The sequence below is a fragment of the Pyrgilauda ruficollis genome, unplaced genomic scaffold, assembly GCF_017590135.1.
Source record: "Pyrgilauda ruficollis isolate IOZ18807 unplaced genomic scaffold, ASM1759013v1 scaffold10, whole genome shotgun sequence".
Lineage (NCBI taxonomy): Eukaryota > Metazoa > Chordata > Aves > Passeriformes > Passeridae > Pyrgilauda > Pyrgilauda ruficollis.
Window position 1 is genome coordinate 1,777,369 of NW_024508101.1, and position 12,690 is coordinate 1,790,058.

Genomic DNA, 12,690 nt, shown 5'->3' on the forward strand with positions numbered 1-12,690 from the left:
CCGGGATAGGCAGAGGCAGTGCCTGGAAGGGCTTTGCTCCAGCCACAGGGTCAGAGATGCTCCATCCCCATGAGCTTGGACAGCTCACAGCTCTACAAAACACGCCAAAAATGCACCTGCTCATGTTTTTTGGACAGTTTTGGGAGCAGAATTAGACCAGAGGTGTATAAATAGATTTTTTTTCTGCCTTCACAAAGTTTTGATTTAAACCAACTCTTGTATCTTCACATCAGTGACAGTGTCAGCAGGCTCTGAGGGGAAATTTCTCACTAGGCAGAACAAAAAGTGGAGGAAAAAGGCTCCTGGAAGACAAGTATCTTTACAAATGACAGAATATTTATTACCAATACCTTTAAAAAAAGATTACATCTGCTAGATCACTGATAAATATCATTTACACCGGGGAGAAAACTACAGAAGCTTTTTTTTTTTTTTTTAATTTCATTTTTTTTTTGTTTTGTGGATTTTTTTTAAAGTTTTACTTATTTTATTTTTTTTTACATAGAAGTAACCATATCAAACTAAGAAAGGAACACAGCTTGAAATACTGACAATATTTCTCTGGTCAACAACCCTGACTTTTACACAAGTGGAATCCTGATTATGAGTTACTGAATAAATATATTTAGAAGGTCTAAAAGTTAACTGTATTATTTTGTAAGCAAAAGAGACAAGTTACAGGCAAATTCAAGCTATCAGGAGAAAAAAAAAAATACCACTGCAGCGCATTGAAAGTTGAAAATTGTATAGAAAATTCCATTGCCTTTTCCAGCGTTATCCCGTCTGAACTTACAAAATTCCCCGTAGTAACAAACAGTCCTTCTCTTGAGAAGAATTATTCCAGTGTGGATATTGTTGTTTTCTGGTGTGACTCTGTTCTGCCTCCAGGCATCTGGGAAGAGTTTGTAAGGAAAGGCAAACTTCCAGTGGGGATCTCGGGGAGATTCCCACTTTTCATGGATAACCCAGAGCTGGGGCAGCGCCGCTCCCGCTCCGGGCCAGGTTCCCAAGCGTTGTCTGGAGAGTGGAGTTACCAAGGATGAGCAGTTGTGTCCCAAAGAACGAGCCCAGAGCAGCTTTCTGTCTCAGAGTGGCCGTGTTCTGATTTCCTTGGAATTAATCCCCAAATGTGAGGAATTTCCTTGGAATTAGATCTCCAAAGGCTGGGTGTGTACCCAACACGAGGCCGGTGGCCGTCCCGTTGTGTCACCGCAGGCAGAGGTCACGGCTCTGCAGGATCTTCATTTCCCCACCCAATCTGATGCTAGTTAAGATCAAGGCAAAGCAATTTCACAGCCCCTCCTCACTGCACGATGCTGGAATATTGGCTACCTCTCCTGTAGTCCACAACCAACCAAAACCCACATGGGTTTCCAAAATTCTGCTCTTCTGAGTGTTTCGAGTTTGTCCTGCTCAGAGCTCTGGATGAAAGGTGTGTTAGAAGCCCTGGGTTCAACACAGGAGTCGCTGGAACTGCCAGTGAAACTCAGCCTGTTACAATCCGGGTCTGGATCAGTCCTGCCCTGTAAAACTGTACAGTCAACTCCAGCCAGTTTGCCGAGAACAACTTAGAGCTCTCCGTCGTAAAGGAAAAAATCCCAAACAATATTTTCGTGATAATGTCGTCCGTAGCGTTTTATAGCAGAGGAAAAAAATTAATATCTACATCATATGTTAACTTTAAAAAATTCTATAAAACACTAAATATATAATAAAAAATATGCATATAAGGACATATGTAAACTGCTTTGGTAACATCGTATTACAGATGTTTTCAGTGCATTGCAGAGTTTCCAAGGAAACTTCAGACAAAGCTATATTTGCTTTGAGGAAGTACTGTATAATGCCATTCCTAAAGAAGCATAAACATTTTTTTTTTCCAGTAGTAAGATGTACTCAAACCACAATATTACTTAGTACTGGGTGTCTCCAAAACAACTAGCTAAATGTTGCTTATATTATAAAGAAGAAGTCCTCGATGTCATTGTTGTCATAAACTGGAGCGGGCTGTGAGGGAGATCATGATTGTGCTGAGGGCTGACAGCGTGCAGGCGCTGGAGGTCGACGAGCCCGAGCCTCTGGCGTAGGCATCTGAGAGGTGAGAGGGGAAGAAGGAGCCAGAGGTGAGCAGGGAACAATCCCAGAACTCTTCCTTAACCCACCTCCCCCAAGGTTTAAATTCCCTTTGCTGGGATAAAGCACAGCCCCCTCCTCCTCTTCGCGGTCACCTTTCCAACTGAATTTTGGTTTCTTTTCAATTCCTGCCCCCGTTGTGTTGAGGCTTCTCTCACAGTTCTAATATTTCACACTCTGCCTGCTTATCATTATTTGGTATTTTTTCACAATTGCACCATATTCCAACTGTTCCTTGTGCCTCCCATCCCGGAGGAGCCGTGTACCTGCTCCGTGACCCCTGGCCTGGAGCAAATGGGAGCTGGCGTGTTCCAGCTCCCCTTCCCTCTGCTGTGCTGCTGATTAAATTCCTCTGCATGGTTTACACAGCCACGCTGGGGAGAACTCTGCTCTCACCCAGGGTTTTTTTACATCACTGTGATTTTAATGCCATATTCCTGCATTGCAGAGGCTCCTGATTTAATGCAGCTTATAAACTGGGACATTATTAATGGAAGAAGGGACACGGAGATTTTGCAAAAGCCATGTTGTGTAATAAAATACTCTTTGTGTTTGTTCTTCTACACCATCTCATTTCTCTAAATAAATATTTATGCATCCAGCACACAATGGGATATGGTTGCACAGTAGCCTTATAGATTTAGAAGCCTCTGCACGCTGCATTTGGTTATAGTGAATTGCAGTGAAACAATACATTTAACACATGGGACTGAGAGGGGAAAGTGTCTGGAAACCTTAAACACAAATAGAACTACTTAAGATGGCATTTCTTACGGCTGAATCTTGCTTTTGGGATGAAATCAGAATTAGGGACTGGAATATCTGCTGGTGGGGCCCTGTGGCACAGAGCCCAATCCCCCCATCCTTACTGGATATCTTTGGGATTCGGATTTGCTCGCTGCTGCTGCCGTCGCCGCCGTCGCTGAAGGGTTTGATCTCGATGATGTAATCCTCATCAAAGGGCAGGGACAGCTCCACTGAGGTTTTATTTGTTTCTATGACAGACGTGCTGCTCTCCCTGTTCCACCTGTACAAAACCTGCGGCCAAGGGAGAGAGAACAGGAGGCAGAAAGGGCAGAGCTGCCCGCTGTGCTCAGGGCTGCCCACCTCAGGGTGCCCAGAGGTGATACTGCTCTTTTCCTGCCCCTCATGCTCAGGAGTGGTCTGGTGACACAGGGGACGTGGGATTTGCTGGGGACACCAGCACAGAGGTGGCAGTGCCTGGGCAGGGGGTGACACTGGCAGGAGGATGATGCTGATCAGCAGCACTAACACAGCACTGGCACCTGGTGGAGCTCCTCAGAGAAACCCTTGCCTAGGTCAAACTAAAATAAACCCCTATAAAAGTAAAAACTTCTTTATAGAGGTCAGAAACTCCTTATTATGCTGCTTCTGGAAACCGAGTTGGGATATTTGATACGGTGCCACCAATGGTTTCCCAGAATAAATGACTTTTGTGAACGACCTTCTGAGCTGTGGGAGTTGTACTAATTTATATCATAAATTGTGTCATAAAATACAACATTTCTAGGCAAAAAGAAGAAAAATAGGCAATGTTTTGCTGTGATTCAGGAAATAAATCCATGTGGTTGTGCTATCCTTACAGTAAGTTAAAGGAGAATGTTTTAGAAGCTCTCTAGCTGCTTTTCCAGGGTGATGAGTCTCTCTCTCCCTCTTCCAACTGACTCCTTAATTTGCATTTCAAACCTAAAATATGTAGTGAAAAGCTGGTCCAGATTGCTGAGGTTCATCTGAGGTTTGGACTAAAACCCCTGAGGAATTACTTATTTTTGATGAGCCCATACAGAGCACCAAAGACACTTAAAAGTTGGTGCAGGAATTGAGGGGAGCTGGCACAGGCTCGCCAAGCTGCTGGCATCCAGACTGGGAATAAAACATGGAGCATGGCCAGGTCCTTCACTGGCTCAGGCTCTGGTGGGAAATGTTTGCACAACTCCAACCCCAGGACAGCGTCTTTTTGGGCTAAATGAAACCCTTGTGGAAGGTGGTGGAGCTGAATTCTTCCCAAGGCTTCTCTCTAGTTAAATTATGTCCTATTAAAACTGCTTCTAATGAGGATTCTCTGTCTTTTCCTCTTGGCTTGGCTTTCTGAAGGAAATGGGAGCTATTAAAAAAGCATTTTATTTATCTGCAATTAAGGAGCCAACTACAGCCTTTGGGAAGTTTCCACAGAAGGCAGGAGAGAAGTTCTGCAGGTGGGAGCTGCAGGAAAAATATGCTTACATACACAGGCACGGCTCTGGTTTTGGAGGAATGCCCCAGATGTGACCTGGGAAATCATGAATGTACCATGGAGATACTCACTTTGTAGCCTCTCACTTCTGACTCGTTGTCCAAGGCTTTCACCTGGTCCCAGTTCAGGATGATCTTGGAGTCGGATGAATTCCACACGATGTTCCCGGGGGGCTGACTTGGTGCTACACCAAAAAATAGACAGCACCACGTTATTGAGGAGAATCAATTCCCAGCTGGATCCCTTCCAGTGCCAGTGGGGCTCCCAGCAGCACAGCTGAGCCTGCCCAGAGCCCTGTCCCTCTGGAAAGCTAACGAGCTGCTCCACTGATCTGTGTCCTCAAGGTCACGGGAGGTGTGACACGACACGGGGCTTTAAACGAAAAAGGGATTCAGTCAGTTGCTCAACATGCTTTAGACCAGAGGAAAAAAGCCCTCTTGAACACGGAGATAAATATTTAATTTGCCTGCACAGCTGTGATTTCAGTTTTGCATGCTCTGCTTACTTAACACTGGGAAGAACCTCATGAAAAATAGGAAATAAAAAAGCTGAGCCTGGTAAATCTGCACAAAAACCTGGCAAGGAGAAGTCTGACAGCTCCTTCAGACTCAAGAGAGCTGGGAAATGAGAGAGGGGAGCAGTGGCTGGACCCTGCCAGGGCATCCCTGCCAACACTCACGTGGCTTTTTGGTGGTGACGTTGACAGCAGCGCTGGAGGGGCCGGTGCCAGCCGTGTTGTAGGCCCTGACTGCCAGGTGGTAGAGGGCATTGCCCCTCAGGTTGCTGACTTTTGTGGATGTTTGGTTCCCGACCGTCCGGATCCTTTTGGCGTTTTCCTCCTTCTCGTCGTGCCGCCAGCAGCGCACCTGGGAGGCAGAGCAGGGCTGTGGCAGTGCCCGGCCCCGGAGGGGCTGGCAGCACCCCCTTGTTCCTGTCACCACCCCAGATCTGCTCCCAGGGACAGCTCCTGCTCCCTGCCACCATCCCTGGCCCTGCTGGGGACCAGCCCGGCTCCAGAGCTCCCTCCCCAAGCCTGGCACCCCAAGGTGGCAGCACCTTCAGGGAGGGCTGCATTTCCAGCCAGATCCCACGCAGAAAGGTGGAATTTTTAACCTTGTGAGAGAACGGTGGAGTTTTTAACCATGTCAGAGAACGGTGAAGTTTTTAACCTTGTGAGAGAACAGTGAAACTTTTAACCTTGTGAGAGAAATCTCTGTGCACCAGAGGCAAAGAGAAGCAAATCCACTTTAGGAACACACCCATGGCAGGAGGAGCAGGACGAGGACATTGCTGCGTCCTCTCAAAGCTGGCTGCTGAAAGGATCCTGCATTGTTTCCCATACCTCATATCCCTGTATTCTTCCTTTGTGCTGGTTCTCCCACGGGGGAGCCCAGGAAACTTCGACGTCTGAGGCAGAAATGCTTCTGGCCAAAACAGTGGTTGGGGCTCTCGTTGGCTCTGGGCAGTTAAAAATAGAAGTACGACTTTTCAATTCGATGTTCAATTAGTCCCAAACATCAGGGGATTTATTTTCCTCATTGCACAAGGAAGGAAGCAAACAAATGTCCATGTTTCAAACCGATGGCCTGTCAGGCTGTGCTCCCTCAGAAATAATAAGATGTCATTACTAAACTCAACCCAGGATACCATGTACTGTAATTAGGACAAGTGGGAACATTTTCTAATCAGTGGACATTAATTCATACTAAATCTCCACAGAATTCTTCCCAGATTACATATTACTTTTCCATTAATATCAAAAGATTTCATTATGATTAATGTTATTTTAATGACTATTGAAAAGAATCACAGTTCGCCATTTATTATAAATCAGAGCAAGGCTGAGGTATCAAAGGATGTGTCAAGGTGGAAACCAAACCCTTTCAGACCCTGTTACATACAGGTAAAGATGTTATTAAAGAAAGGCCTTATAAAATTGTGATTTAGGCCTGCTGCTTCAGCTAGGTGCAGTTATCCTGCTAGTTCCCAGAAGAAAGAATTAAAGGAATGAGAAGCAGTTAATAGAAAAACCTATTTTAGTAAGAGAACTGTTTTCAACTGCATAAACAATAAACCTGTCCCATAAGAATCAGTGAAAAAATACATAAACTAACCAAAAATAAAGAAGTTTGATAGATATGCAAAATACCATTTACTGACCAATGACCTGAGTGTCAATGTATTGTCAGCCAATTGTTAGGTCTAACACGGTGCCTTCTGATAATCCCATAAAAATATGAACTATGCAATAAAGATTTGGCTTTCCTGCATGAAGAAACTGAGTCCCATCTGCTTTACTCAAACAAGACCCTGCAGCATGGGTGTGAGAAATGGATTTGTAAAGAATTTTTAAAACTTGATAGAAAGCTTACACAGTCTTGTACATCTGTATGCAAACACTGAGGTAAGGTGTGCTGAGTTAGGAAGACCACAGAATAGAGATAACATTGTTGAGAGAGAGATTAAATTAAAAACAAGTTTCGACAAGTTTCAAAATATGGCCTTGCAAAGAGATCAAATATTTTAGAGAATTAGAACTGTGAAAGATGCATTATAGCAAGACCACGTGGAGTAGAAATATAGGTGATTCGTATTAGAAGTAATAGCAGCATTGTGTGGCAAAAGTCAACGGGCTGAAAAGCATTTATAAAGTATTGTAACCCAGAGATAGGTTAGCTTCTAACAGAACAGCGTAAAGTTTTCCATCTCTTATGTCTCACCCTTATCAAGACTGGTAATAAAACAAAATCTTTTAAAACGCCTCTCAATTCCGCATCTCTGTAAAAACTGAGAAAACCAACACATGGAGGGGAGGGAGAAGATTTAGGGAGGGCTCATCTCTACCTTCCTCTGCCGAGTAGACGACGGTGACGGGGCTGAAGGAGCCTTCCCCCTTGTTGTTGTAGACGCCCACCTTGACCTCGTAGGGCGAGAAGGGCGGCAGGCTCTCGTTGCGGAACACGTAGCGGGCGGCGTCCGGCGAGGCCACCACCGTCTGCATCCAGCTGACCGTGCCCAGGGGCCGGAAGGCCACCACGTAGCCAAAGCCACCCCCGTTCTGCAGCTCCTCGGGCACCGTCTGTGGGCAGGGACAAACGGCGGCTTCAGCGCACACTGACCTTCCTGGCGGAACCCCGCGGATTCCTCTTGGTCCTCTTCAGTCCTAGGTTGCACTTGGTGATCTCAGAGGTGTTTTCCAAACTAGTTAATTCTGGGATTGTGTGATTCTGGGAATCTGGGATTGTGTTATTCTGGGATTCTGGGATTTGTGGATTCTGTAATTCTGGGATTCAGTAATTCTGGGATTCTGTAATTCTGTGATTCTTGGATTCTGTAATTCTGGGATTCTGTAATTCTGGGATTCTGGCATTCTGTACACAGCACTGGAGATGGAGGTGCAGGAGGTCCTACATCACATCCAACCTGAATTCACCCCATCCTGCCTGTACCTGAGCCTTTCTGCTCCATGAAACAGGAAGCAGCACCCCCAGAAGACCCTTCTCCTAAAGCTAATTTCCCTTCTCTCTCTGCCTAGATGGGGCCTCCATTGCTGATGTAATTTTAGGCTTTGTGAAGAGCCTGAGGTTTGCTGGGGTGAAGCAAGGACACAGTTCCTGCTTTCCCAACACACGTGCAGCTGCTCTCACGCCTTTGGGATCACACACGAAGCCCCAAAGAACACACCCTGGACACATTGACACTTCCTACTCTGAGGCTGGCAGCTCCCTAAAAAGCTGCACTAAACCCAAAGGTTCCAGTATTAAAACAATCCATAATTATGGGCCACCCTCCCTGAGATGTCCATGGAGCTTGAGCACGGGTTACTGGTGACTGCACCCTGCTCTGTATTGGAAGGCTCACATAAAGAAAAGGCTTCTGGACATTTAAAAGAGTAAAACCACTCTTCTATCAAAACACAAATGATATTTTGTGCAAATTACATCTCAAACCAATGGCTGATGTTCTGGCCATGTGTGTTTTTGAAACATATTGCAGTATCTTTAGGAGACACGGCGTAACTAATTAGTCCAACAGAGGAGGAAATTTAGCACATTGAGCTGTGTGGTGAGGACAAAAACCCATTTATAGGTTTTTAATAACCTCAGAAATATCTCTGACGATTCATCCTGCCAGCTTGGTCAGAAATAGTGCTAAATGGAAGCGTTAACATGTCTAGTGGAGTTCATTATTAGGAGAAATATGCCAGCTGCATCGCATCACAACACGAAAATATGAGCAGACAAATGACTAAAGTTCTAACCCTGTCTGCCTTAAGGAATATTAAACATTTCTCTTCTCTGCATCTCCTCTTGCTGGCTGCCATCAGCAGCAATGAAAGCCAGCATGCCTTGTGCTGGCTCTGAGCTGTTTGCTGCCTTATATCCCAGGGAGGAGGAGGGAGGAAGCTGGGAGCCAGCACAGCAATTCCCCACCAGGTCAGGATGTTCCAAGCCTGTTATCTCTTGGGTGGCTCCTGGCCATCCACATTTTGCCATGTGGATGTGCTGGGGGTCATGGGGAGCTGAGCTGGTGGCAAATCCTGCTCCCCATGGTGCCTGCTCCCCACTTCCCTGGGGCTGGGGTTGGCCCATCCTTTAGCTCCACCTGACCAGCTGGGCTGATTTTATCACACAATCTGGGCTTTTTTACTGACAAACCTTTGAAATCCCCAGAAGGCTCAGGGCGGGCTGGAGTGAGACTCACCTCCCAGGTAATGACCAGCTCAGACTTGCTGCCTCCACCTCCACTGACATTAGCTGGGGTCACCTCAGGGACTGCAAAAAGATAAATGCAGAAGATGGATGTGACAGCTTTGGAACCCAGAACCCACATGGAGATGGAGCAGAGCTGTGCAGCAACAGGACACTGCTGGCCTTCCCCTGCTGGGGCCAGGAGCTGTTAACATGACTAATTTGCCATGGCAAACAGCACATTAAAAGTATGTCAATAATAGTATATTAAAAGTACGTCAATTAACTTGTGTATTCAGTCTCTAATTGTTCAGTTTAAACATTTGTCCTCCATTGAAAAAGGTCTTTTATTTATTTTCTCAAGCTACTTCAGGGAAGGTATAGGTTGGATATTAGGAAAGAATGGATAAAGTATTGGAATACTCCTCCCAGGGAGGTGGTAGAATCACCATCTCTGGATGTGTTTAAAAACAGACTGGACATGGCACTTGGTGCTATAGTCTGGTTGAGGTGTTAGGGCACAGGTTGGATTTGACAATCTTAGAGGTCTCTTCCAACCTCGTTATTCTGTGATTCTGTGATTTTCCTGTTTCACATTTGGTTCTTCTGTGGAACAGCGGAGCCACCTGCCAGGGCTTCCCCACAGCTGGGGCATCTCTTGGCATTTATTCCACCAAGATTTCACCCTCAGCCCCCCTGCCCAGCAGCACTTACGAGCCTCCTCAGTTCTTCTCTTCTCGGAGGGCCTGCTGGGCTCCCCGATGCCGATGAGGTTGGCAGCCACCACTCTGAACTCGTACTCCACCCAGGGGTTCAGCCCCACCACCGTGGCCGTGAACGTCCTGCCGTCGATGACCTCTGGGACTGGGGTGCAAGGAAATTAAATGTAGATATTAAAATACTGCTGGGCAAAAGGCACGGGGAAATCTCTTTTCCTTAGAGGTGAGGGCTTAACGTAAGTACCAAGAAGGATTGATAAATTTTCTCGCATCTTTCTAGCATTTTGCCAACTGCAAAGAAGTGAAAGAGGCAGCATTAAACCCCAGTGCTTTTAGCCCAGAAATTCCTGCCATTAAAGAGTTTCTCCAAAATTGCCACAGTGTGGAAACAAAGTGTCAAGGCAACAGGTTTTGAGGGTCTTTATTTTTCTCTTTTTGAAACACACTGTTGTCTCTGTTTAACCGTTACTGGAACAAAATTAACCTCTGACGGAATGAGCAATTACATCATGGGATTTTTCCCTCTATCAGGAAAATAATTCTCCTTAAAGACAGACTGGATGACACGGTCTGTCCCTGAGGGATGTCTTTATAGACCACAATTACTGTTGTATATCTCCAGCATGGCAACAAGAGATAGGAATTCATTCTGTTTTCCCTTAAACATTCATGAGAAAAATGGGTGAGTAATGGCACTGACTGCACCCTAAATCTTTGGGTTGCCAAACCTGAAACTACTTAATAAAAGCAGTGCTCTGCAGCCAGGGAAATTGCTTTTCACATCAGGGGCCAGAGCTGGCCAAAGGAGCCCTGGGTGGGTGCTGAGGTGTTACACATAGGTAAAAATCTTATAAAAGAAAGGCCTTGTAAAATCAGGCCTTGTTACTTTGGCTGAGCTAATAGCTAGCCTGATAAGTTCCTGTGAGAAACCTATCAGCTTTCATAAGAATAGAATCCTGTAACAGTGAAAATCTACTTATTCCCTTAAGAAAAAAATTATAAAAATGAAAATCAGTTTACATAACAATCTATTCTTATGAAAGAATAGAAAGAAATAGAAATAGAAAGAAACAAAAAAAGAGAAAAAATAGAAATAGAAAGAAAAAGTCTATTCTTATGAAATTTATACCTATAAAAGTCTATCCTGTGAAAATCTGTGGAAAAAAAAAATATAAACTGTCTAAAAGGGAAAAGTTTGATAAGCTTGCACCCTAACCATTACCAACCAATAAACTGAGTCTCGAGAGACCATTAGCCAATCAGAGTCAAACACAACACCTACAATGAACTGAATAAATAAAAACCCAGCTGTCCTGCACCAAGCAGCAGTGTGCTGTCCGTCTCTGCAGTCCCTGAGGGTGGGTTTGCCCCCCTGGAGCTGCCTTACTCTCAGGTTTTCTGCTGTCAGGATGACCCGAGAGTCCCTTTTTCCCAGCCCGATGGCCGAAGAAAGAGTTGGGATTCTTCAGCTCGTGTTCACAAGGTCGTTTATTATCTATTATCTAAAATATCTTCTCTCAGACCCACAGAGGTCTGCTCTGCAGGTCTGTCAAGGGCACACTGCCCTGCCCTGAGGTGGTGCTATCTTTTTATACTAAAAACTACATGTGCTTTATTTACAGTTATTTTCCAGTACCTATCGTCTGTGTTAGACTGTCTACTTCTACTTTAGGCCAATCTAAATGTGCCAGCACCACCAAGAAGATGGAGGCTAGGAAGAAGAAGGAGGAAAGACAGGACAATGCCCAAGTCCCTCCATCTTGCCTCCCAGACCCCTATGGTAAAAATCCCAAAATTCCACTTTTCACCCTGTGACAACTACTGTTACGCTACTTAAACTTGTAATTCTTCATACAAGGTTGGTAATTTGCTCCATGGGTTAAGATCGAAATCCCAAGTGTCTTTGCCTTCCTGCCAGGATCTCCGAGCCCCTGGCAGGGGTCACAAGCCAGCCAGGGCACCCAGAGGGATGTTCTGGGTTCTGACACCTTACCTGTGCTCACTGCCTGCCAGCCCACCGAGAAGGGCGTGCGCGCCTGCACCGCGTACATGGTGATGGGGCTGTGGTTGTCTGCCCCCGGCCTCCAGGACAGCTGGGCCGTGCTGTCTGTCACCTCCTCGATGGTCACGGCCTCGGGGGGGCCCGGGGGACCTGGGGGGTTGCAGGAGAATCGGGTGACTGGAGGAGGAAGCGCTGGGGTCACCTTCCCTTCCTAGGGATGGGGGGGGAACAGAGCAGCTGGGGCAGCTCCAGCTCTGCTCACCTGGCTGGGCTGGGAGGGATGAACCATGGGGGACACACCAGGGTGCTGTGTCCACTGCTGGGCTGGGAGGGATGAGCCATGGGGGCCACACCAGGGTGTTGTGCCTCACTGCTGGGCTGGGAGGGATGAGCCATGGGGGCCACACCAGGGTGTTGTGCCTCACTGCTGGGCTGGGAGGGATGAGCCATGGGGGACACACCAGGGTGTTGTGTCCACTGCTGGGCTGGGAGGGATGAGCCATGGGGGACACACCAGGGTGTTGTGTCCACTGCTGGGCTGGGAGGGATGAGCCATGGGGGACACACCAGGGTGCTGTGTCCACTGCTGGGCTGGGAGGGATGAGCCATGGGGGACACACCAGGGTGCTGTGTCCGATGACCCGAGAGTCCCTTTTTCCCAGCCCGATGGCCGAAGAAAGAGTTGGGATTCTTCAGCTCGTGTTCACAAGGTCGTTTATTATCTATTATCTAAAATATCTTCTCTCAGACCCACAGAGGTCTGCTCTGCAGGTCTGTCAAGGGCACACTGCCCTGCCCTGAGGCGGTGCTATCTTTTTATACTAAAAACTACATGTGCTTTATTTACAGTTATTTTCCAGTACCTATCGTCTGTGTTAGACTATCTACTTC

General features: G+C 46.4%; 1 protein-coding gene across 1 annotated transcript in view; it reads right to left on the bottom strand.

Moving 5' to 3' along the window:
* Positions 1 to 368: 368 nt before the first annotated feature.
* CNTN4 (contactin 4) overlaps positions 369 to 12,690 on the bottom strand; it is a 102,065-nt gene continuing 89,743 nt past the window's right edge. The window contains exons 14-21 of the mRNA XM_041465675.1: positions 9,793 to 9,942; positions 9,092 to 9,162; positions 7,232 to 7,466; positions 5,730 to 5,845; positions 5,067 to 5,253; positions 4,459 to 4,571; positions 3,003 to 3,171; positions 369 to 2,091 (exon numbers count right to left, since the gene is read on the bottom strand). Of these exons, the coding sequence (XP_041321609.1) occupies positions 1,991 to 2,091; positions 3,003 to 3,171; positions 4,459 to 4,571; positions 5,067 to 5,253; positions 5,730 to 5,845; positions 7,232 to 7,466; positions 9,092 to 9,162; positions 9,793 to 9,942 (1,142 nt within the window). The 3' untranslated portion in view covers positions 369 to 1,990. The remainder of the gene's footprint in view (positions 2,092 to 3,002; positions 3,172 to 4,458; positions 4,572 to 5,066; positions 5,254 to 5,729; positions 5,846 to 7,231; positions 7,467 to 9,091; positions 9,163 to 9,792; positions 9,943 to 12,690) is intronic.